General features: G+C 51.0%; 1 protein-coding gene across 2 annotated transcripts in view; it reads right to left on the minus strand.

Annotated features, from left to right (window-relative positions):
* COTL1 (coactosin like F-actin binding protein 1) overlaps positions 1-26,384 on the minus strand; it is a 79,131-nt gene that overhangs the window by 24,991 nt on the left and 27,756 nt on the right. For both annotated transcript variants that reach the window (XM_073015614.1, XM_007994234.3), the window contains exon 3: positions 256-413. In XM_073015614.1, the coding sequence (XP_072871715.1) occupies positions 256-413 (158 nt within the window). The remainder of the gene's footprint in view (positions 1-255; positions 414-26,384) is intronic.

The raw sequence follows: 26,384 nt of genomic DNA on the forward strand, positions 1-26,384 counted from the left end.
AGGCAGGCACCCAGCCGCCATGCTTCTGTTACGGGATAGGTGGAACCACAGACACAGTCACCTCCTCCTAGCCCGCATCCTGAAACAATTCTGGTGACATTTCACCAATGGCTTTACAGGTGCAGAGACACAGCATGGCTTGTCCCAAGTCACAGCTAAGCTACAGACCCAGGAGTCCAACCCAGCCCTCTCTCTCCTTGCAGGATGGTAACCCTTGGTGAGCTGTGACCTCCAGACCCTGGAGGAACTCAGTACCTGTACGACCTCCTTCACCAGGGTCTTGTCCGTCCCAGTTTTGGCGCGCTGCAGCCCGCTGACGTTCTCGCCGATCCATGTGATGAGGGCAAACTTGGACCTCTTGCTCATGGCATCCCCGGTGGTGAAGCGCACGAAGGCAAACAACCGGACGTCATCTGTGGCCAAGAGCGAAAAGAGAACATGGTGCTCCGTTAAAACACCCCCACGTCATGTCCCCGAGGAGAGGCCATGAGCCGTGAGTGCGCCTGGAGCAGCACAGCAGGAGCCCGGTGCCGTTCCCTGGGAGCGCCATGTGCAGAGGGCAGGAGGGAAGCACTCATCGGCTGCCCTTGGCACTCTCTCCTGAATCCTGGCAACAGCGCTGCAGGCTTCATGCCCATTTCACAGATGGGAAATGGAGGTTCAGAGAAGTCACATGACACTTTAAAGGTTGTGAGGGAATTCAAGGTCATGCTGGGATTTAAACCCAGGCCTCTCTGGCTGCAACGCCTACAGTCTCCCTACAATCAAGGCTCAAATTCTGGGTGGGCCCATTGCACAGATGCGGGTACCGCCAGCAGTGCCAGGGCCCAGCCAAAAAAAATTTAAAAATGAAAATTTAAAAAGGCTCAAACTGTGGCTCTTATTTATAGGGACCAGAAATTCATCCTCTTTGTAGACCAGAAATTCATCAACTCTTTTTGCCTCAATCTGTGCAGTCCTACTTGGAATAAGACTCTACACTGTAGAGAGACAGGAACTACCCTGGGGCAAGGCGGGGTGGGTATGAAGAGGAAACAAAGAAAGGGGCTCTAAATTTGGCCTGGAATATGGCTCCGGGGATATTTCTCTTATGACTAGGCAATTAGGTCAACAATGAATTCTGAACACTTTTCCATTGGCTGTGTTAGGCTTGTTCTATCTTATACAGTCATTTTTATTAAAATGGCTTTGAGAGCTATTTTGTTCCATTGATCCACATTCAGTTTTATTTCAATGTCACACTGTTTTTATTATCATGACTTTAAAATCTGTTTCACAATCCACTATGCTAAGTTCTCCCATCCTCTACTGCTCTGTTATCAAAATATCATCTGATAGTCTTAAATTTTTTTTTTTTTTTTGAGACGGAATCTTGCTCTGCCACCCAGGCTAGAGTGCAGTGGTGCAATCTCTGCTCATTGCAAGCTCTGCCTCTGGGGTTGACACCATTCTCCTGCCTCAGCCTCCCGAGTAGCTGGAACTACAGGGGCCCGCCACCACACCTGGCTAATTTTTTGCATTTTTAGTAGAGACAGGATTTCACCGTGTTAGCCAGGATGATCTCGATCTCCTGACCTCGTGATCCACCCACCTCGGCTTCCCAAAGTGCTGGGATTACAGGTGTGAGCCACTGAGCCCGGCCTGATATTCTTGAATTTTTAAAGTGATGTATTAGCCAGGTGTGGTAGCTCACCCCTGTAATCCCAGCACTTTGGGAGGCCAAGGTGGGAGGATCACTTCAGCCTAAGAGCTTGAGACCAGCCTGGGCAACATGGCGAAACCCCCTCTCTAAAAAAAAAAAAAAAAAAAAAAAAAAAAACCAAAAAATTAGCTGGGCATGGTGGCGGGCACCTGTAGTCCCAGCTACCAGGGAGGCTGAGGTGGGAGGATCACTCGAGCCCAGGAGGTTGAGACTGCAGTTGAGTGAAGATCACGCCACTGTACTCCAGCCTGGGTGGCCAAGTGAGACCCTGTCTCAAATAATATAAAATAAATAAAATAAAATAAAATAAAATAAAATAAAATAAAATAAAATAAAATAAAACAAAATATGTGTGTGTGCATGTGTGTTGTGTGCATTGCATGTGTGTGCGTGTGACATGTGAGTGCATGTGTACTCCACTAGGATAAACCAAAATTGTTCAACATCAGCTCAATTGGCATCTGGGGCCAGATCATTCTCTCTAATAGGGACCGTCCTGTAAATTGCAGGGCGCTGAGCAGCACCCCTCACCTGGACCCACCAGTTATGACAAACAAAAATGCCTCCATACATTGCAGATGTCCCCCAAAGGGGGCAGAACACCCCCAGTTGAGAACCTCTGCTCTAAACCGTTGGTGTCCCCATTTAATCAGGACCCCTTTTATGTTTTCCAACAAAGTTCTCTGCCTCTTGAGGGGACCACATATCCTTATTCAGCTTACTTCACAACTAGTTCATATTTTAATTGCCATTATCACCAAGATCTCATGACAGTTCCTAACTGGTGGTTGCTGGCACATAGGGATGCCACTGGTTTGGAGTCATGCACCTTGTGTTAGCCACTTGCATGAACTGATGCTCTCTCAGGGCATTTAGTTGCTGGTGTGAGGGTTTCTCAGGCACCCAATGACATCGTAGAGTGATACGTTTGCTTCTCATACATTGCGTGGATTTGCATCACTGGGGGAATCCTCCTAAATGGAGCTTCTGATTAAACAGGCCTGGGGTTTACGCTTCTAAGAAGCTCCCAGTGATGCTGATGCTACTGGTCAAAGGATCACACTTTGAGTTTAAAAAAAAAAAAAAAATCAATCTGCATTTCTTCCTAGAATCTAAGTACCTCCCTGCAGAGACCCACACAAAGTATGTAAGTTAGTACCAAGACCCAAGGCCACAAACCACCTGTCTAAAGGAGACATGGGCCTGGAGCTGACAAGTTCACTTCCTGGTGATTATCTCAAAACCGGAAGGGCAACCAGCAAGTTCGCCTTCGACAAGAAGCCGCACTGTCTAATGGATCATCCATCTGTCCCCGGGAGCTAAGGAACACACAGCTCGCAGCAGACCATGAACAGATGATCCTCACTGGGGTCCAGGTTCAGGGACTCCACTACACTTACTTCTTAAAGGAAACTGATCATCTCACACGTGTTTCTTAAAGGAAACACTCACACTGGCACAGCACTTTTCAGTTTACAAAACATGCTTCTGTTTCATCTCATTTGGTCTTTGTAACAATGCTGGGAGGTAGATGAGGTAGAGACACCATGATCACTTTCATCATCAACATCCAAATCACCTTCATAGATAAGGGCTGGAGGCTCAGGGGCCATGTGATGTGGCCAGAGTCACAACATAGTGAGGCCACAGCCAAGGGCCTGGACACCTTAGGTGTGTGCGCTCAGCCCCCTTTCTCCAGGGAACTGCCCCACCAGGCCATGGCCATCTGGGGGTCAGTAGGTGACAAGGCAGCAGGGATAGAAGGAAGGATGATCTCAGGGACACTGTGCAAGTGAATCAACAGGGCCTGGTGACCAACTGGATGTGCGAAGTGAGGACAGGCCCTGGCAACCACTCGTCCACTTTCTGTCTCTATGGATTGGCCTGTGCTGGACATTTCATTGAAATGGACTCATACGCTCTGTGGCCTCTGGGGTCCGGCTTCTTTCACTCAGCGCCACATCTCCAAGGTTCATCCCTGCTGCTGCGTGTGTAGGTCACCATTTCACTCTTTTTTGTGGCTGGACAGCACTCCATTGTATGGAGAGACCACATTTTGCTTATCAGTCCATCAGTTGATAGACATTTGGGATCCTTCCAAAAGGGGGTGATTTCACGCCTCCCATATCAGGTAACCATGGTGATTAAATGTGAAAGCTACAAAACCCACCTAGCTGTCAGGGTGGAACCTCCAACCTCAAGCTCCTGACACAGGGCGGGGCTGCCAGGTGGCCACTGCGCACAGGAAATGAGACTGGGGCAAGAGAGGGCAGTTCCTCCCTTCTAAGGTGCAAAGTGCACAGCCACAGGCGGCAGGTGCAGACTCGGAGTGTGGGGGAGCAGCCCTTCAACTCAAGAGCATTTCTCAGCAGTCCCCGTGGTGTCTGGGAAGCCAGGGCTCTGTTTAGAGTAGTGTTGTCAGAGCATCAACACCAAAGTGCTTAATTAAATGGCAGCCTTGACCTGAGGGGGAGGAGGGGCTGCGCATTCGCCTCCGACTGCATTTCACAAGCAAAAGAATGCAATGAGTCTGTTTCCATGGTAGCCACTTTCCATGGTAGCCACTCTCAGGTTCCCATTTCCACAGTGGTCAGCCCAGACTCGGATCCAAACTGCCCATCCCTGGCCCAAGCCTCCATGGAGGAAAGTTACTAGCCCTGCTTTGGGCCAACGCAGTTTTTGGGGACCCTGACCATGTGTTCAGCCCAGTGCCAAGCCTTTGGGCTGAGCCAGCTCTCCCAGCCTCTCTCTTCTCGATGTCCCCCCCTCCCACGGCTCTGGCAGGCTCCTCTGTGGAGCGTCACGGCTTTTCCAGCGTCTGCCCTCTCTGCTGGTTGCCAAGTGCCTCCACACGACGGCCGTGCTCTGTACACCTCCAACCCTCCACATCCACCCTTCCCCTCTTTCAGACCTCCCCAGGTCTACCTTGGGCAACACCCTTTGCCCCTGTAGGCTCACAGGTTCTTGTTGAAGAACCACAAGCATTGTCCCTATGTCCCAAGTAGCAGCCCAGGGCCTGGCACAAGATAGATGTACAATAAGTAAGTCACAGCCCCAGCCCCAAGGACACCGGGAACCTTCCAGAACCGCAGCCTGATGTCATTTAAATGATCGTGGGGGAGCGGGGTAAAGAGGGACATGGTTTGCTAGGTGACTGCTGGGTGCTTATCTGACAATGGTTTGGTCAACAAGATTGCTGACAGGCCTGTTTCTGAAAATCCGAGTCACGTTGTGCTTACAAATGTTTGCTGCTAGAGATCTGGCACGACAGTGACAGGTCAGCTGAGTCTGAGACGGAAAACCTGTTGGTCTGCGTATCGTTTTTGCAGCTGCCCGGCAGACTGGAGGCCTCTCCCCTACTCCGCTCACCCTGAAGGAGGTTCTCAGCCCCTTTTGACCTCACACTGGGCAGTGGAAGGGGAAGTGCTAGTTCTTCGTCCCTGGTTCAGCTACTTTCCCTCTTCTGAACAAATCGGGTCCACAAGCCCCAGTGGCAGTCACAGCCCCCATCAGCAGTGGACAGCCCTAGGCTCCCTCATCTACCTTGGGCTATTGTCACTCCTATACACAGGAAAACCAGCATATCTACTAAAGGGCACAAAGAAACGCCATCATGTATATATTAATGTGATGTGTGTGTGTATATTTGTGTACGTGTATATATACATATATTTGTGTGTATAATATGTATATATATGTGTATAGGTGTGTTTGTATGTGTGTATATACATATATTTGTGAGTACAGGTGTACATATATATGTGTATATATATTCAAGTATTTGTGTATGTGTATGTGTGTTATATATATGTGTGTGTCTGTGTGTGTATGCACTAAGATGAAGGTTGTATGCACCAGAAGAAGGTTGGTACCTGGGCTCTCCATCACCCCCACTGTGCCACTTGGTCCCCAACACGGCCAACGGTCCATCTCTTCAGACTGAGGTTGAGAGTCCAGGTCTAGACAGAGGAGACAGGGAGACTGGGCAACCCCAGTGGGGGACAGGGGACCCAGGACTTCACCCAAACACAGGCACCAGAGACAGATGCCATGAGTTGCTTCTGCTGGAGGCCTCGGCACAGTGGAACAGTCTATACCCTTAACCTTCTCTGCAACATCCAGATGGCAAGTTCAAATTTCAGAATCCTTTAAAAACTTACCCCCACATGTACTAGCCTTGTGACCCAGACCGGAGTCCTGAATGGCTCTAAACCTCAGTTTCCTCATCCACAAAATGGGTCAAATACTTACCTCATAAAGTGGTTGGGAGGATTCCATGAAAAAGAAACGAGATCTGAAGGGCTTGGCGGATGGGACTCATTGCTGGTTTTTGACCCCCCACACCTCTCCAGTGAAACTGCCCTCAGGGGTCCACAGGGACCCTAATTGCCAAAGCCAACAGCATCTTCTCCATGCCCACTGGTGGCGTTTCACACCATTGTCAATTCTGCCCTCCTTGAACTTCTCCCTTCGCATGGCACCCAGCGCATGGCGCCATCTTGGTCCTCATAGCGCTGATCCTGCCTTCTACTTTCTCCCTGGCTCTTCCACCCCCTCTGTCTCCACACAGGCACTCCCCAGGGTTCTACCTCGTCTTCTCCTTTCCCCTGACACTCTCTCCCCGGGAGATCTCAGCTACCACCACAGAACACCGGCACACCTGCCCCTGCCCTCACAACTGTCCACTGCTCTGTCCTTAACAAGATACGCAGAGTCTGCCCTCCGTTTCTCGCCATCTCCTGGCACCTCGTGCCCCTTACACACAACTGTTTGCTAAGGCAACCTGGCGCACTGAGAAGAGCACAAACTCCAGAGTTCAGCCAGCCGGGGCCGCATCCCAGCCAGAGCCACATCCCAGCCAGAGCCACATCCCAGCCGGGGCCACATCTCAGCCGGAGCAGCATCCCAGCCGGGGCTGCATCCCAGCTGGCTTCCTTCTAGCTATGGAACATCAGATGAGGGTGCTTCATGCTCTGAGCCTCAGCTGCTCCAGCTGTAGAATGGGGACAACTTTCTGCATCCAGCTCTGGGTTTCAGAGTGGGGCATTCCGAGGCACAAAGTCACAGAGTCACTCCTGTGAGTCTCTCTTGAGGACAGATGGAAGACAGTGAAGGTCTGGGAGGGAACTGAGCCCCAAGTCTACCGAGCACTTATGCGGGGTTAGGCCCCACTCCAAGAACCTGCACATCGCAGATTCTTCTTCTCTGTGAGGGCAGCACAGATCACAGACCCATTTCACAGATGAAGAAACCGAGGCTTGGAGAGGTGAAGTGATCATGAACCACACAATCCTCCCTGCCCGCTGCAGAGCTGCTGAAGTCGAAAGCAGCAGCTCTCAAAGCGTGGTCCTTGGACCAGCAGCACCACGACACCCAGGAACTTACTAGAAATGTGAGTGCTCAGGCTCCACTCAGCCCTACTGATCCAGACACTGGGAGTGGAGCTCTGAAACTGGGCTCGGATGAGCCCCAGGGTGATTCTGAGGCTGCTGAACCTTGAGACCCACTGGCTTAGAGGAAGAGGTGGAGAAGAGGAAATGGTGACAACTCGCTGTTGGGAGAGGGGACGAGACAAAGGTCTCAAGGGCAGAAAAGCTGAAGTGCTCAGAGCTCAGTTCCCCACGTCCTCCTTGCTGCCTGTCTGCCTTTTATTTTAAGCAAGTGACGGCATGAAGCAGCTTCCTGCAGAGTCCATGGTTCCTGAGCTCGTCCATCAAAGACCACCAGGACAGTCCCTCCAGTGTTCTCTCCCCAAAATCCCAACCCAAAGAGAGGGAACAGAACAGCCATCATTAGCAAGAGAGTTACTGAGATCAGCCCTGGGTACCAGGAGGCCTTTCTGCCTGTGCTGCCTCTAGCTCCTCTGCTTGCCCATAAGCCACGAGGATTCAGATGTGCATCACAGCATCACACCGAGCCCTGTCTCACCGAGGATACAGCAAGGTCAGGAGCTCCATCCTGAGGACCGTGGTCTCCTTCTGGTCAGTGTCATGCACTCAGAGCCCAGGCCGATTGCACACTGGAAGTTCCCGATTTGGAGACTATGGATGCCCTCCCCTTCCCACCCAGGGAGAGTCTTGTTTATGAAAACGCAGCTGTCACGTTTAACATTAATAAAACTCCACTCTCAAAAGAGCCTGACCCTTCCTTCCGCTGGTCTAGGAAGCCTCATCAGAGGCCAACGATGGAGCTCTGGCTCCTGGAAAGGACCCCTGGAGACCTAGAAGCCCCAGGCAGGGCCCTGCAGGTAGGTAAAGGGAGCCTTAGTCCAATGCCCAGGTCATCTCTTCACGGTTCCCCACCTTCATTTACTAAGTAAGTTCATCTGTGTCAACACATCAGCATCCTAATGTTCTCAGGACACTGCCTGGCGCAGAGCGGAGTTCAGCCCTGGTGGCTGTTACAGGCTCTTCTCTCTGGCCTTTCCCCCTCCTGGCTCTCCTCTGACCTTTCCCCCTCCTGGCTCTCCTCTGACCTTTCCCCCTCCTGGCTCTCCTCTGACCTTTCCCCTGGGTGCTGGAAGTGCCTTTTTGCCTCCTCCTCCTCCTCCTCGGTGCCTCCTCCTCCCCTTCTTCCCTCCTCCCAACCTCTCAGGAAGAGAGAGGGATGGGGCAGGGAAAGGCCGGAGGGGGTAAAGGAGAGACAGTGGGGGTGGGAGGGACCACACAGGGAGACCCAGCGGGAGAACCAAGTGGGGGTGGGGACCAAGGTGGGGTGGGGGGGTGGATTAAAGCGGGATCGGAGGAGAACAAGCCGGAGCTGCTGAGCAGTCAAAGTGATGGGGATGTGGGGAAAAAACCCCAATGACAACGGAAACGGAGGATGACCTCAAAGTGGCTAGCTAGGAAGGGGGGCAAAGGCAAGAATTCTCTGTAATCACCAAAGCCACCAGGATGAGCTGCTCTAATAATTCCCCAAAAGTTACAAACGGCATATGGTACCCACTAAGCTCGGAAGGCCTGCCCCTCCCCCCTTCCCCCTCCCACCCAAACTGGAAATCTCAGGCTCAGGTCAGCTCTGAGGAAGAGATTCTGACCAGGCCCACCCAGTGTTCTCACCAGGGCAGCCCCGACACAGGATCCACACTGACTGGGGGCCTTCTCCCCAAAGAGATTCTAGTCTCCTCTGCCTATCCCCAAAGCCAGTCCTGGCTGGAGGACCAACCCCCGGAGGAAGGAGGATCTGGCTGGGCCAAGTACCGCACAACTCTCTTAACACGTTTGCAAATGTTCTGAACAACTTTTTTTTTCATTACAAAAGCATATACTAGGTGTAGAATAATGAGAAACACAAAAAAGCCAAATTAAGAAATTAAGGGTCCCCCACCACCCTAGAAACTTCTTTGTGTAAGTCCTTTTGATCTTTTCAGCTACTTTCATATCTGTCTGGGTCTTGTTATGGCCCCAGCACTGATCCCCACGCCAGGCATGTCATAGGCACCCTCTACGTTATCTGTGGGCCAACGGAAAGAAAAACGAGAGAATCATTTCAGAATTTCAACCCCACACTCAACCTTAGAGCAAGGCAAAAGAAAGGGGGAAGGGGAGGGTGGGAGGAAGTTGCCCCAGAGGGCGGCAAGATTGCAGCTCACTCTAACGCTGCCCTAACTTTACAGACTCCGGAGAGGTTATGCAAACACGGCTCAGGAAGGGAAAAAACAACCCACACACTAAAAAGCTGAGTTGTCAGCTTCCACCGAGGGAGCTCCCCGGAGCTAGGAGGAAAGGAAATGGGAAAGAACTCTTACATCCTGCTGCCCAGAGCAAGGGGACAGCTGGGCAGTCGCCATGGCAGCGGCTGGCTTCTAGCAGGCGGCTAAGGGGAGGGGGGCAAGGCTGAGGAAGGAGAAATGTCTTCTCGCCACCAAAGAGGAAGGAGGGCTCAGTGGGCGCCCATGTGTGTAAGAGGGAGGGGCCTGAGGCTGGGGCTGGAAGGCGCCAGGTTCGTGGCTGAAGTTGAAGGGAGAGCTCTCACTACTAAGAGGCCGCGTATCACTGTAGCACTTGCTGTCTTTTTTCAGAGTGACTTTCGTAACTTCCCCTGACTGACAAAAACCAAACCAAACCAAACGCACCCTCCTGTCCTGCTCAAAAAACTTTGCAAAAATATTAAAAAGTGTAAAAACTAAAACCCATTACTCTAGAAATAAACTCCTTTTGGTTTATTCCTTATAGGGAATGACTAAAAGCTCTTTTTTTTTTTCTTTTGAGACGGAGTCTTGCTGTGTCGCCCAGGCTGGAGTGCAGTGGCCAGATCTCGGCTCACTGCAAGCTCCGCTTCTCGGGTTCACGCCATTCTCCTGCCTCAGCCTCCCGAGTAGCTGGGACTACAGGCACCTGCCCAGCTAATTTTTTTGTATTTTTTTAGTAGAGACGGGGTTTCACCGTGTTAGCCAGGATGGCCTCGATCTCCTGACCTCGTGATCCGCCCGTCTCAGCCTCCCAAAGTGCTGGGATTACAGGCGTGAGCCACTGTGTCCGGCATTTTTTTTTTTTTTTTTTTTTTTGAGATGAAGTCTCGCCCTGTTGCCCAGCCTGCAGTACCGTGGCACGATCTTAGTCACTGCAACCTCCGCCTCCCAAGTTCAAGCGATTCTCCAGCCTCAGCCTACCGAGTAGCAGGGATTACAGTTGCCTGCCACCATGCACGGCTAATTTTTGTAGTTTTAGTACAGACGGGCTTTCACCACGTTGGCCAGGCTGATCTCGAACCCCTGACCTCAGGTGATCCGCCCGCCTCAGCCTCCCAAAGAGCTGGGATTACAGGCATGAGCCACTGCGCCCGGTCAAGGCTCTGTTTCTTTATGTGATCTGCATTGTGTGGGTATCTGCGTGTAGGCACATCATTTCTGCATTGGAGCTCACACTGTAAATGCAGTTTGATATCCAATGCAGAAGACTCCTCAAATGATCCCTGACTCATTGCATTTTCATTAGGTGTGAATGACCCAGCTTTCCTAGCTTGACAGAGAATATAAGAAAATGGAGTGCAGGATGGCCAGAGGAAAAGAAAGATGATTACTTCAGCAGAACCTCCAGGGTATAAGCTGATCTGGATACCCAAATTAAACCGAGAGCTAAAGGTTTTCCCCCTATGATAAAGCACTAGCACTTTCCTTCAATGATAATTCTCTACTTCCTTAAATGGGAGTTAGTGTGTTAGACCTGACTCCACCCTCTGACTTAGTGAAGGGTGGCTGTAACCAGTCCCTGGAGGCTCTGAGGACCTTATTACAACATCTATGGCATTTACAAGGAGACACTCGGCCACTGAGGGATTCAGTGTCTGGCTCCCAATCACTGAACAGCCCTGGCACACACTGCTTTATACTCTTGTATCTGCTTTTTACTGTTGTACTGCGTCTTCCATCGCTGTGAGATGGTTATTTGACAAACACTGACAATCTGTGATATAGGGATTTTGCTGAAAAACATGCAATCCCTACCCTCAAAAAATATACCGTCTACCATGGCAAACAAAAATGTAGTGTGTGAATACCATGACACTACTGCTATGGTAAAGAGTTGTGGCTGGCAGTGACAGGAGCATCAAGGAAAGAAGGAAATCCACTCTGCCTGGACGGTTGTGATCACGACAGGCTTCGCAGAGGAGGTGATGTTTGATTAGGGTCTTTTTCTTTTTACTCCCTGAGATGGAGTCTCACTCTGTCACCCAGGCTGGAGTGCATTGGCACGATCTCGGCTCACTGCAACCTCCACCTCCCGGGTTCAAGCAATTCTCCTGCCTCAGCCTCCTGAGTAGCTAGGATTACTGGCACGCTTCACCCCACCTGGCTAATTTTTGTATTTTTAGTATAGACAGGGTTTCAGCATGTTGGCCAGGCTGGTCTCGAACTCACTGCAAAGGCCCCCAATCCTGGCCTCCCAAAGTGCTGGGACTACAGGCATGAGCGCCCGCACCCTTCCTGATCAGGGTCTTGAAGGATGACTTAGAGTTCCTCCAGAGAACAGGGAAAGGACAAAGAGGGTTCTTGTTAACAATTTGAGAGAGAGATTGTGACAAAACTCCAAACAAAGTAACAGCCTCTGCTGGCAAGTTCAAAACGCCTTCCTCCACCAGCCGTCTCTCTGTTTCTCACTCACCACAAGCCAGAGGGGCATGGGATGCAGTTGATTATAACTGTGTGCAAAATAAGAGCTTAAAGGCTCAGAATGAGCTACAGGGCTCCTTCAGCTTGCTCAGCCCTACTCCAGGAGGGAAGGAATCTTGTTCCCTAGCACATCCAAAGCACCGAGACGATGCCCCACGTGTGCTCAATATATACATCCTGAACAAATGAAGGGCATCTGCATGGCATCTTTGACCTCTCAGAGGCTTTTCAGTTCCCAATTTGCAGCTGGGGGTGCAATTTTATAAGGTAAAACAAAGCAGATGGGCACAGTGGCTCAGGCCTGTAATCCTAACACATTGGGAGGCTGAGGCAGGAGGATCGCTTGAGCCCAGGAGGTTGAGGCTGCAGTGAGCTGTGATCACACCACTGCCCTCCAGCCTGGGCCACAGTGAGACTCTGTTTCAAAAATTTTTTTTCTTTTAATTTAAAAAAAAAAAAGAATAAAACCAATTCCTTCTCAGGATTTTTGAAGTGTGACTTCCACCCCCCGAGAGCGGGAATGAACAGACAGGCAAGAATGAATGGATATGGACAGACATAACAAGTGATTTGTTTTGACAAATCTGTGGTTTAGTAAATGTGCATAGGGCTGGAAGCGGTGGCTCATGTCTGTAATCCCAGCACTTTGGGAGACCAAGGTGAGCAGATCACTTGAGCTCAGGAGTTCGAGACCAGCCTGGCCAACCTGGCAAAATCCTGTCTCTACTAAAAATATAAAAATTAGCCACCCATGGTGGTGTACACCTGTAATCCCAGCTATTCAGGAGGCTGAAGTAGGAGAATCGCTTGAGTCTGGGAGGCAGAGGTGGCAGTAAGTTGAGATCATGCCACTGTACTCCAGCCTGGAGATAGAGTGAGACTCCATCTCAAAAGAAAAAAAAAAAAAATCGTGCATGGAAAGGGCAGGCCGATAAGGTAGTGTTGCTAGAGTCAGCGATGCCTGCATAATGAGGAAGCTGATTCTCCACCTTTCACACACCCCAAGGACGGTGGCCCAGAGGGACGCAGCTGGCTTGAAACCTCAGCTGCAGAAGAGCTTGGAGAGTAGGGTTTAGGTCCTGGCTCTGCCCCTGTCCTCCCATGTGACAATGGCCCAGCGACTTCCCCTCTCTGCCCCCCAGTTCCCCGGAGGCCTCTCCACCTCTGCGTGGGAGCCCCTGGTTGGCGGGGGCAGACTCGCAGCTGGTTTTCCTTCCCGGTGGACTTTAACAACACTCCAGCCCGCAAGCCTGCGCACACCAGCCCCCACGGGGATGGCTGACTCACTTTACTCTTCTATAGATTCACTTATTCGTTACCCCATGCAACGTCGGAGGCAGAACCTCCCCTCTTCCCAAAGGACCGAGGCAACGAAGCATGACTCAGCCAGGGCTCTGCGCCAGACTCTGAGTGAGCACATTGGAAACGTGGGTACGATACGGCGTCGTGGCTCAGCCCTAAACACAAGAGGACTCCACTGAGAGCCCAGGGGACCAGCAAGCCTCCCCCTGGAGGTCTCCTCATCGGTGACACAGCACGTTGATCCTCATCAGAGTCAGCTGAGGGGGTGACGCCCTGGGAATTGGGCCTGGCATACAAAGTGTTGAGAAGCGCTGGGTGAGGATAAGGACAAGGCGGCCTTGGGACCAACGGGGACAATGGCAACAGACTATGAAGCGAATGGAGGCAGTGGGGGAGCCGGGAGTTCAGTGGGGAGAAGCAGGGCTGTGCTCAGAGAAAGAGGCTGCTCAGGGCCTGTGGGGTTGGCGCATCATCCCTGGGGACCCAGAGGAAGAAGTGGCAGAATAAAACTGCCCAGCTGGGAATGAGCCACAAAAATGGCCAAGGCAAAGTTCTAGGAGGACATGAAACCAAAGCAGTCGGAATAAAATGTGTGCTGCTCCAGGAAAACCCGGAGGCCTCACGTGGCTCCCGGGGGCTACTGCACCCTGGGCCCTGCCAGCTCCCCACCATCCCGCTTTCCACCCCCCACTCCTCACCCACACTTCGTCCCCGATGGCCCCCACCCCATGCTCCCCACCTCCCCACTTCCTACTACACCCCTATTCCCCTCTCCCTCCCGCTGCCCCGCCACAGCAGGACCCCATGCTCCCCAACCGCCTTCCCACCCGTGCTCCCCTCCCACTCCCCACCCACGCTTCCCTCTCCACAGCCCTCACCCCATGGCCCCCACCTACACTACCCCCCACTCCACAAACCCTGCGCTCCCATTCACATTCACCAGCCATAGTCCTCATCCCACGGCCCCCATCCCCTGCTCCCCATCCCCACCCCACACTCACCCTCCAGTCCTCACCCCCTGCTCTCCACCTCCACTCCCCACCCACACTCCCCTCCCATGGCCCACACCCCACGGCCCTGCTAGGTTCCTGCCCTCCTGCCCACCCAGGAGCCTCATCCTCCTTTTTTCTTTACGCTTTTTAAACCTAAGATATTATTTACACAGCATGAACGGCACCCTGTTAAACTGTACAATTCAGTGGTTTTCGGTCCATTCACAAGGTTGTGCACAGTGATGCACCCCACTGAGCTCTCCCAGCACGAGTGCCCAGCAGACCATGAGTGCTCAGTTTATATTTGCTGTGGGGATGAGTGATCAAAGTCACCCAGGAAGAGAGTATGGTGTTCCCAAGAACGGGCCACACAGCAGCCAGGTTTGGCCAAATCCAGAGAGCTCCAGGGTGGACACAGCCCTCTCTGTCCCTCTGTGAGGCAGGGGCCCAGAGGGGGCTGTGGCTGCAGGGGTCACACAGGGGGCGCCACGAGCCTGGCTCTTTGCATCTCAAGCCAGGTTCTTTTCACCCTTCCCCCAGTTCCAGCTGACCCCTGGCCCGCCTGAGGCAGCAGCAGCTTGTATTTGCAAGCCATGAACAATACACTCCATTTTATAAGCAGGGTAGAATTCTAGCCAGAAAGGGGGAGAAAAGCTCTAGCCAGAAAGGGGGAGAAAAGCGCTTCCGCTTCCGGGCCAGATCAGACCTCCAAAGGCCAGCCCTTCAGGCAAAAGTAGGGAAATCGGGATTTCCTGGGAAAGTCTCTCCAGGGCAGGAGGGAACATTTGGGTTCAGGAATTAAGGAGCATTGCTCCCCAGACACACTCACAGGTTTTCTGTGTCAACAACAATGGCAGAAATGGCCTCTAGACAACAGTGGCTTCTAAACAGTGCCACGGCTCCCCCACAGCCTGGGCCTGGGCCTTAGGTCTGCCCCTTGGTGTTCCACAAAAGAGCCTCCCATGGTCTTACCTCCTTGTTTCACAAAGATTTTACATTGCAAGCTGGGGTGCAGGGGGTGTCAGGAATGGGGGCGAGAAGCACATGCACCAGGTAAGAATTGCAGTCCAGCCACATGCCGCCCCAGCTGTGAAACGGGATAGCAACAGGGCCTGTGATGCTGGGTGACCGTGCATATTAAATGAAATCACAAGAAAGTGACTGTGGCAGGCAAAACAATGGCCCCCAAGACATCTACGTCCTAAACCCCAAAACTGTGAATATGTCCCTCACATGGCAAAAGGGACTTTGAGGATGCGATTAAGGTAAGGATCCTGAGATGGGAGATTCTCCTGGGTTATCTGTGTGAGACCTGTGTCATCACTGCAGTCCTTAAATGGGGAAGGGTGGGGAGGAGGGCCAGAACCAGAGAGATGGCATCATGAGGACTCGACCTGCCACGACTGGCTTTGAAGACAGAGGAAGAGGCCACAAGCCAAGGAATGCAGGCAGCCTTTGGAAGCCAGAGAAGGCAAGGAAATGGATTCTCCCCTGGAGCCTCCAGGAGAAACTGCCCTGTCCACACCTGGATTTTAGTCCTGGAAGGCTAATGTCAGACTTCTGAGTTCCAGAATTATAAGATGATGCATTTATGTTGTTTTAATTCACCAAGTTTGTGGTCATTGGTTACAGCAGCCATAGGAAATTAACACAATGACCTTCGCTAATGCCTGGCCTAATAAAGGTCCACTGTTAACCACTGCTGTTATCAACTTAGTTATTTATTACTGGCAAGGAAGCTTACCTAACTACATAGAAGACAAAATAAGAATAAGTGCATGAAGAAAAGCATCATGGCCACAAACTAAGTACAGAACTAAAAACAAGATCTATGACGGGTTAATTTCAAAATCCACGCATGAAATAAAATATCAAATGCTGAGGTGCCATGCCTGTCTTCTGAAACCAGCCTCTGGGGACCTGCCACTGCTGAGGCCACTGAGCTAAATCAGAAAAGTCTCTGGCACTTGTTTAAGTGGGAGAGGAAGGTGGCGATGTCTGGGCTCTGGAGTAAGAAGCCTGGGGCCAGAGCAGTCACATGGCCAGTGGTAGCAGCCGGGGAGCCTTGTGGGCCACTGGGCTGTTACTTTGGAGGAGGGGACAGCGGGCCCTCCTGTGTGAGCTTAGCTCTCAGACATCTACATAGACTGTCACTCATATGCCTACTCAATGACATCTGTGCAGGCTACCAGGCGCTGTTCCCAGCACTGCCAATACTGCAGAAAACAAAGCTGACCAGGTTTCTGCCCCACGGGGCTTGAATGCTCCCAGGAAAGTCACACAATAAACAGGTGCATAACTGCACATGTAGCTATGATCTTAGGCACTGCTAAATGCTGTAAGGATATGCCTTTTGACTCCTTGTCACCTTCTCGAAGGCCACGTCTGGTTTCAGCGGTGGTGGGCATAGCCATTTGGGTACACCATGACATCCTGCCATGTGCCAGCTGCTCAACCCCACAGAGGCACAGCCTGGAGTGCAGAAACCCTAAAGCCCCTAAAGGACCCCTCAACCAATGGGGGATGAGAGTCGGTGGCTACGTGCCCCCACCTCCCAGGGCTGTACTCTCCACGTTCCTCTAAGGGTTCCTGTGGGACTTTGTCCCAGATGCCCACAGCAGTAACTGTAGGATTCTGTCCCAGGTGCCTACAGCTCATAAGAAGTAGAGCTGAAATTTGAACCCAGGCATTATGAGTTCTCTTCTATAAGCAAGAGACAAAGGGGTGGACAGCCAGCACTTGCTGGGAAAAGCCTATGACCCAGGATACAGCCCATGATTTGGGCCCACTCAAGGAAGCAACACACCCGTGGGGAAAAGAGACTGGGAGCCAGCTAACCATGAAGCGTGGGGATTCCACCACTAAACGGACAAAGTCCCTCTCTCCAGGACTTCGCCAAGGAGATGAAGAAACCGACATGCACACCACTACCACACAGGACACTAGCACCACGAAGACAAGGAGGGCATCCGAGCAGAGGGAACATTCACACCGGGCCTTGACGGGTGTGTAGGAGTCCTCCAGGAAGGCGAAACAGATGAAGACAGTGCAGGCAGAGGGAAGAGCATCCACAGGCACAGGGAAGCGGAAAGGCAGGGCAGTGCGGCACAGGGAAGGGCTGGGAGCCTCGGACACAGATCTGGATTCAAAGTGCAGTTGTTCCCAGCTGCAGCATCTCCAGCAAGCGACTCTGACTCTCCAAGGAAAATGCCAGGTTCCTCCTCAGTGAAGTGCGGATAATTCCTACTTGTGGGTGTCACTCTGCTCATTACACCCTCAGAGAGAAGATAAATTAGATGAGCTAACACGCGCAGAGCCCCTACGTAGGGCCTGGGACTTGGGCATCCCTGAGGTCAGCATCGTGTGTGTTGGGGACACGCACTGGAGGAGTTGGCTGGCCAGCACCTGTTATAAAGGGCACCCCATGTCATGTCTGAGCATTTGGACCTTATGGGGAAAAGGTGTTGGGAGTGGGAGGTGGGGGAGCAGCCCGACCTGAAGGTTAGAAAGCCACCCCTGGCCTGAACTGCAGGCTCACTGGGGTCAGGGAAAGGACTCAACTCAGTACTTGGCAAAGGGCTTGGCGCATAGTAGATGCTCAAGAAATGTCCTGGAGAAGACAAGGTCATGATCAAGGGTGGAGCCCTAAGAAACGCCTAGACTTATCAGGCAGGAAGCAGAAGCAGCAGCAGCAGAAGGAAGTGAGAACGACAGGAGAGAAACATAAAAGGAGAACTAGGCAAGTCTAGCCGTGCAGAAGCAGAAGCACGAGCGAGGGGGACTATCTTTTCAGGAGGTGCTGGCCACTGGCAAATGCTGGAGGGAGGTAAAGTGAATCAGAGACAAAGAAATGACCACTAAATCTGGCAACTGGAATATGATCAAAGACCTAGGCATAGAGCTCCATGCTCCAGGTGTGGGTGGGTGCCAGAATGAAATAGGGTAAAGAAAGGATGGAAGACAAGGAGGTATTTATAACGTCCCTAAAACCTGTAAGCAATGCTTTCAAAAAGTTTGCATTAACTTCTGAAGATTTTCAAGGGGCAAAAACACAATTTAACTAGTGTTTGGGGAAGGCCTTTTTTAAACATGAGACACTGTACTTACCAGGAAGATACACATCTACCATCCCTCATCATGGGTGACAAGGCCACAAACAGAAAAGAAAGCACAAACATCACCATGCAGTAGACTGAAAGAGCTACCACAAAGCCCACGCGCCTTTGGACACACAAAAAACCTACGCAGCATGGCTCAGGGCCTCCCAGCAACAGATATGTGGGCAAAGAAGGCAATGGGAGACTGGATAGCGCACAAAATTACAAAGGTAATGTCTCAGCAGCCCTTCAGGGTACTACTTAAAAGCAAAAACCCAGCCGGGCGGGGTGGCTCACGCCTGTAATTCCAACACTTTGAGAGGCCAAGGCAAGTGGATCACTTGAGCCCAGGAGTTCGAGACCAGCCTGGACAATACAATGAAACCCTATCTTTACAAAAGATACAAAAATGAGCCAAAGCAGGTGCCTGTAGTCCCAGCTACTAGGAGACGCTGAGGTAGGAGAATCGCCTGAGCCTGGGAGACAGAGGTTGCAGTGAGCCAAGATCGTGCCACTGCACTCCAGCCTGGGTGACAGGGCAAGATCTTATCTCTAAAATTAAATTAAATTAAAAACCCAACATTGTTTCTGGAGCAAAGTAGGGACTCAATAAAATGTTTGTCGCATGCATAACGGACAGACTGTTCAGCACTTTATAACTGCCCAAAGCCCTGTCACAGATTGACAGCTTCAGTCCCTTAGACCTTAGGAAAGAAGGGAATTTCTCTCCTTCTCTTCTCACCCAAATTTCTGAAACCTGTGTGTGTATGTGCAGCTAGGGAAAAAATATTCAGGTGCAAAACAGCATGATACATAGACTGCCAACTCTCTGTGCGTTGTATTGCTATATATGAGGAGGTCATGGACAGCAAGTGAATTTGACTCCTTAGCATTCCAGCTCCCTTCTTTTGGTAACTATACTCCAGTTTTCCATAGGAACCACCCCTCCACCACTCTCAGTCTGTCGTCCAGGTAGGGCTGATCCCACCTCCGAGAGGCATCCGCCAGGCCTGTACTAAGGCACATTTGGTCAGTCTTCCTGGAGGCACAACAGGCCAGAAAACGGGGCTGTGAGACAGGACAGCCCAGAGGGAAGGAGCGTCTCCTTCAATCCTTTCTTCAACATCTACACCAAGCGGTTAATCGGACTCTGCTCACATACCTCCCATGACGGGGGCCTCGCTTTCTCCTCTGGTAGCCCGTTCTACCTTGAGGGCCGTTCTTCCTCTCCAGGTCCACCCAATATCTATCTGATATGGTTTGACTGTGTCCCCACCCAAATCTCACCTTGAATTGTAATAATCCCCCTGTGTCAAGGGCAGGACGGGGTGGAGATAACTGAATCACGGGGGCAGTTTCCCCCACACTGTTCTGGTGATCATGAGTTCTCACAGAGCTGATGGCTTTACAAGGGGCTATCCCCTTTGCTTGGCTCTCAGTCTCTCTCCTGCTGCCATGTAAAGAAGGATGTGTTTGCTTCCCCTTTTGCCGTGACTGTAACTTTCCAGAGGCCTCCCCAGCCATGCAAAACTGTGAGTCAATTAAACCTCTTTTCTTTATAAATTACCCAGTTGCGGATATTTCTTCATAGCAGTATGAGAACAGACACACACTATCCCTGAATTCCTACTGCATAGTCCCATTTACCACATAGGGTTGGTGTGGGGGTAGGAACACAAGAAGTCCACACTTTCCACATGACAGCCCCTCAAACATCTGAAGACAACACTCGTGTGCCCCCAAGGATCTCTCCTCTTGATCTCACAAGGTTAAATATGCCCAATTTCCTCAGTCAGTTCTAACATGAGAGGCTTTAAATTCCTTGTCCAGCCTGGGTTCTCCTCTCCTCTGAGACTGTGTCCAGCTGCCTAACCTGGAGACTATGGCCAGGACTCTTTTAGATGGAAACTAAATCCAGAACCCACTCACGCTGGCCTAAGAAAAAATATTACTTGGCTCATGAAAGTGAACCGTCTAAGGAGAAAGCTTCAAGCATGGCTGGATCCCAGAGTTTTAAGCCGCCTCACCTGTCTCCACCCCCACCACCAGGCTCTGTTCCTGAGTTCTCAGACAGGTTCTCTCTATAAATGGTAGACACGCCCTGTGAGCTCCAAGTCCTCATCATTCTTATTTGTTTTAATCCCAGAGAAAGATAAAAAGACTCTTTACCAATAACTCTGTCCAAAGTCTCAGGGATGAATCTGATTGGCTAGATGTGAGTCACAAGGGCCCTTGAACCAGTTGGCAGAGGGGTGGCTTACTCTGATTGGACAGTCTGGGTCATGTGCCCTCTCACAGGCACTACACTGGCTGCCCAGGATTATTATGAAATGGAAGGAAGAGTTTCCCCCAAAGGATGGAATGCTGGACAGAAAAACAAAAACAAAAACAAAAACAAAACAAAACAAAACCAAAAAAACCATCAATCCCTACATCTCTCTGTGTGACGTTTTGGATTAAACATTACTGGTTGACCAGAGCCTCATGGGAATATCATCTCCACCCAGACCATCATCCAACAAATGTTATAGGGCACCTGCCTCCAAGTAAGCCGATGCTGCCCTGTATGAAGATGCCTTTTCTGGTAACCACCCCACATCTCAAATTTATTTCAACCTATCCATTGATATGTAACACCTTTCAGAAGGTGCTACTTTAACAACAACCACATTTATTGAGCATTTATTCTGTGTCAGGCAGTACTCTACAAGCTTTATATGGAACATGCCGGTTTATCCTTACAACAACCTACGTGCAATCATTATCCCCATCTTTAAAGACGAAAAAACAGAAACTCTGGGAGATCTGCCCAAGGTCACACAGCACAAGGCTATCGTTCAAAGCAAGATGCCCCAGCCCCACCACTGATGCTCTTAACCAATCAGCTCTAAAATCTGCACCAACAGAAAACTGGACTCATTCCCAGATGCCTGGATTCCTTCTAAAATAAAACTGCTTGCAACACATAATTTGAGGTCCATGGAGAGAGGATTGGTTTAACAATGTTACATTTGTATGAGAGGAACTATGTAGCCATTTTCAAACTGGTATTGCAGAATAAGAGAGGAAGATAGGGAGGAAACTTTGGAATGGGGGGAGGTGGCTCTAAAATATCTATGATCCCCTTTTGTAGTAGAATTACAAATACAAAAATATCTCAAGAACATAGATAAAAATGAGACCAGTAGTCTGTCCTGGGAGATGAAAATAAAATGTCAGCTCCATGAGGACAGGGGCCTTTTCTGCTTCTATACTTAACCTCAGTGCCTAGAATCGTGCCCCCACAGAGTAGCACTCCCATATGTTGAATAAATTAAATGAAGAAATGAACAAGAGAATGAAGGAATAAATGAATGAATGAGGGAACAAGTTCCTGAGTGTTTGCAAAACTGTATCTGAACTGTATTACTTGGTATTCTCTTCTTTTGGTTTAATCTTGGTTTATGAGTATGCTACAAAGAATATGTATTATTTGAGTGGTACAGAAACAAAATGTGATTTCATAGACAGCCCCAGCCACTGCCTCGCCATACATACATGATCTGTAAGCCCTTTCTGCTGGGGTCAGATAGATCATATGACCAGTCTGGTAAATGGCTTCTTTCCCTCCACCTCCACCAGCTGAGCCCTGATTGCTCCTGGCTCCCAGTGGCTCTGTTAGGTGAACCTGTGACCCTCTAGCCCAGCTCAGCACCCATTTCTTTCCCATCATCTCTCCCGCTTCCGTCTTCTTGGTGCTCTTGAACACTTCTTCCATGTCACTTAAATTCCACAGACAAAAATGGCAATCACAGTGACTGACATTTATGGAGTGCTCACTATGTCCCAGGCAGCATAAGGACTTGCTTCTTTAATCCTCCTAATGACCACACTGTAGCAGGTTACCAGACGGGTAACTCACTGCTCCAGAGCACACGACTGGCAAGTATTTGAACCCAGGCAATCGGACAAAACCCAAACCTTGAACCACTGAGCTAAGCACCGCTCACCATGCTCCTGCACGCAGACCCGTGCCAAAGGTCTAATGCGTGTCCACATGGGGCCAAATGCCTATTGCATACCAGCCTGGGCCAGGTGCTGCTGTGTGCTGAGTGGGGACGTGTACTGAAAGCTTCCGAATGGAAAGCATAATGCCTCCATGAGTGCTATCAGAGTAAAAACAATTATTTGAGGCCGGGCACAGTGGCTCACACCTGTAATCCCAGCATTTTGGGAGGCTGAGGCAAGTGGATCACTTGAGGTCAGGAGTTTGAGACCAGCCTGGCCAACATAGTGAAACCCCATCTCTACTAAAAATACAAAAATTTGCCTCACATGGTGGCACGTGCCTGTAGTCCCAGCTACTTGGGGGGCTGAGGCAGGAGAATGGCTTGACCCCAGGAGGCAGAGGCTGCACTCCAGCCTGGACGACAGAAAAAAACTGTCTCAAAAAAAAGAAAAGCAGTGGTAAGGGCAGCCAACACACACCATGGCCTGTGCTCTCATTTTAGGGCCATTACTTCAGGGAACCTTCCTAGTTACCTTCAGAGGTAAGCATGTCAGGATCCCCATTTTACAGACCTAAAAACTGAGGCACAGAGGGAGGGGTGCGCTTGCCCAAGGCCACACAGTGAGTGAGAAGCAGAGCTGAGATGTCAATCTAAAATGTTTCTTTTTTTTTTTTTTTTTTTTTTTTGAGACGGAGTCTTGGCTCTGTGCCCCAGGCTGGAGTGCAGTGGCGCTCTCTCGGCTCACTGCAAGCTCCGCCTCCCGGGTTCCCGCCATTCTCCTGCCTCAGCCTCCCGAGTAGCTGGGACTACAGGCGCCCGCCACCGCGCCCGGCTAGTTTTTTGTATTTTTTAGTAGAGATGGGGTTTCACCGTGTTAGTCAGGATGGTCTCGATCTCCTGACCTCGTGATCCGCCCGTCTCGGCCTCCCAAAGTGCTGGGATTACAGGCTTGAGCCACCGCGCCCGGCCTAAAATGTTTCTTTTTTCTTTTTCTTTTTCTTTTTTTGAGACAGAGTCTCACTCTGTTGCCCAGGCTAGAGTACAATGGTACGATCTCAGCTCATCGCAACCTCTGCCTCCTGGGTTCAAGCGATTCTCCTGCCTCAGTCTCCGAGTAGCTGGGATTACAGGCACTGGCCACCATGCCCAGCTAAGTTTTGTATTTTTAGTAGAGACAAGGTTTCACTATGTTGGCCAGGCTGGTCTCAAACTCCTGACCTCAAGTGATCCGCTGGCCTTGGCCTCCCAAAGTGCTGGGATTACAGGCGTGAGCCATGGCGCCCAGACTAGAGCGTTTCTGATTCCAAAGTGTACTCAGAGTTGAAATAAAGAAGGAATCACAGTAAGCTAGGTGGGCGGCTGAGTCCCAGATGAGTTGAGATGGGGAAGAGGAGTTCCTCATGGTAGAAACCTCCAAAATCAAAAGCACCAAGGCGGGGAATGTTACAGTGCTGGGCCGCAGGTGCGTGAGGGAGGCTGTATGGAGATACTAGAGAGGAGATGTGGGTGGCGACAAACCGACTAGAAAACCAAGCAGACAGCCTGAGTGTAACCCAATGGGCAGAAGGGAGCCATAGAAGGTTAATAAGCGGAGGAGTGACTTGATTAGAAATGTACTATAGAAAGCATTACCCCAGCAAGGGAGGACAGAGTAGATACCAGACAAGAAAGATCAAGGGCAAATAGACTGTTGCCATAAAGAGGAAGGCAGAGATGTTAAGGGGCAAATGAACACTTTTCTGAAAATGGCATCCATTCTTCCCTAGAAGGCCACCTCCCCAAGTCAGTCTCCTGGTTTGGGTGGGGCTGCCCCCTCCCCCCACTCCAGAGGTGCGCATGTGATCCAGGCCTGGCCACCCAGAGTCTCAGTGGTTGGTCTAGGGATGGGCACATGACCTCAGGGGAGCCACAGATAGTCCAGGGACCCCCAAAATCACTGGCAAAGAGGCTTGCTCTGTCTCTTCACCAAGATGGCTCTGCCCAGGGGCTAAACCTTCCCGTTCCCCGCAAGAATGGAGGTGAAGGATGAAAACAGAGCTAGGAGGAGGAAGACAGGCTGTTTGGAGTTTGGGCAGCCTTTGCTGCTGCTAGAACTTCCCCTGGAGTTTCCAACCTAGAGGCCACAGTAGATTTTCTGCTTACATTAATCTGCACTGGGCATCTCTCACGGCCCTTGCAAGGTCTCTGACCATCCCAGGTGAACTGAGCTATGGAGCAAGAAGCAAGAGCAGAGGTAGTGGTGGGGCAGACAGCGAGGAAGGCCGGGAGCCAGGCGAGCCCAGGAAGAAGCAGTACAGACACAGAGCAGGCAGAAAGATTGAGAGGATGAGTGCGGGGGTGGGAGGGAACTGGTCTGGCAGTGCAGACACCCAGTGGCCCTCTGGAAAACAGCTCCGAGGGAGGAAAGGCCAGGCCAGGAGGCTGGGGAGAGAAGAGGAGGGGAGGCTGGGTGGAGAGATCCCATTCTGGAAAGCCTCGGGGGAGGAAGGCGAGAAGGGACAGTAGCCTGAGGTGGGAGGGCCACGGAAGAGGGTATTTTAGAGAGAATGCCTGAGTGCCAGAGCAGGGAGTGTTGGGAGGAGAGCAGGACCCCAGGAAGGCCCACACCCTGAGTTTATAAGGAAGAAACTGGGTGCTGTTTCTGGCCTTCCAAGTCTGCTGGCCACCTTGTGAGATGTTTGGAAGCAGGAAGCGCGAGCCAGAGTGGAACCTTTCTTCTCAGGCCGATCAGGATACCTGGCAGGGAACTGGGGCCACAAAAGAGCCCTCTCTGCATCACAAGTGGGCAAAAACATGTCATGTGCAACCTGCAAGCAATCCCACCCAGAGGTGAGAATCTAAGCGACCTCCTCAGAAGCCAAGAGTACGTCCCCCAAGCCAGCCCGCCTGGGTTCAAGTCCTGACTCTGCCACTTTCTAGCTGGGTGAACACAGGAAGCCTATTAACCTCTCTGGGCCTCAGTTTCCTCATCTGTAGAATGGGAACAACCTCAGTACCTGCCACACCGGGCTGTTCTGAGGCATGACCAAGATGAGGCATGTCGAGCGTGACTAGTATCCAGCCAGCGCCAGGGTTGAGTCCATTGTCCCTGGGTTATGAGGACACGACGGCAGGAAGGAACAAGCTTTTCCGAGAGGAACAAGAGCAGACATGGCAACCATAATTCTCCTATGCATTTGTCCAACAGATGGCTGGGGAAAGAAAGCAGACTGCAGCTGAAGCTCCCATGGCCCATTCATGAGGATCCACACACAGCAGGGGAGCATTTTTAGCTTCCTCGCCAGACGTGCGCCACTCCCCACTCCCGTCCCTGGGGGGCAGGGGGTGCGTATGAGCAGAAAACCACAAGCCTTCGGGAGGAAGTGTTTTCCCACTACACCGGAGTGGGCTGAGGCCTGGGAGCATCTGCCAGGAGTCTCCTGAAGGGAGGGATGCTCCTTTCCTCATCACCTTCTACTTGCTGGAGAGAACAGTAGCTTCAGGGGCAGAACATGGTTTGATGGGGGAAGGGAGTGACTGGCGACCAGCGGGAGGAAAGAAGTGAATTTAGCGAGGGAAGCTGGCCTGTAAAGCACAGCCTCAGAGCTGGCAAAGCAGAAATACTGCTGAATCTTCTGGCTGTTCACTAACCGGAGGGGAGAAAGTTAAGATTTTACACTTATTCCGCTTGCAAAAACGTTCAACCACAGAGGCAGAGGGACGGAGGCCTGGGTTCAAATCCTGTCCTGCCAACTCTTCACATCGTTGCACTGCTTTATGCTGCTATTTTAGGCCAACTGTTTACAAAAGCAATGAATGAATGTCTAGAGGCAGCGCGCAAGGAGTAATTTTAGTTGTGCGTGTGTGTGTGTGTGTGTGCACATTCTTAGTATCACTCAGCTTCTAGTAGTCCCTCCACAAATATCCTTTGAATTGAACTAAATGTAAAATATAATTTGATTATGGAAGCAGTTAAGAAACACCCACATGATCCCTGGCACAATTTTGTGCTTTTTATTTATTTTGCAAATAATCATGTAGCTTGTACAGGCACTGTTCTGAGCATTTTACACATACTGACTCACTTACCCTCACAACGGCACTGTGAGAGTGCAGGTGAGGAAACCAAGACCCCCAGAGATGAAGGAACTCGCTCCAAGCCACACAGCCAGGGAGCAGCCATTGAGGGATTCAAACCCACATGGTCGGCTG

This window comes from Chlorocebus sabaeus, chromosome 5 (assembly GCF_047675955.1).
Source record: "Chlorocebus sabaeus isolate Y175 chromosome 5, mChlSab1.0.hap1, whole genome shotgun sequence".
NCBI lineage: Eukaryota > Metazoa > Chordata > Mammalia > Primates > Cercopithecidae > Chlorocebus > Chlorocebus sabaeus.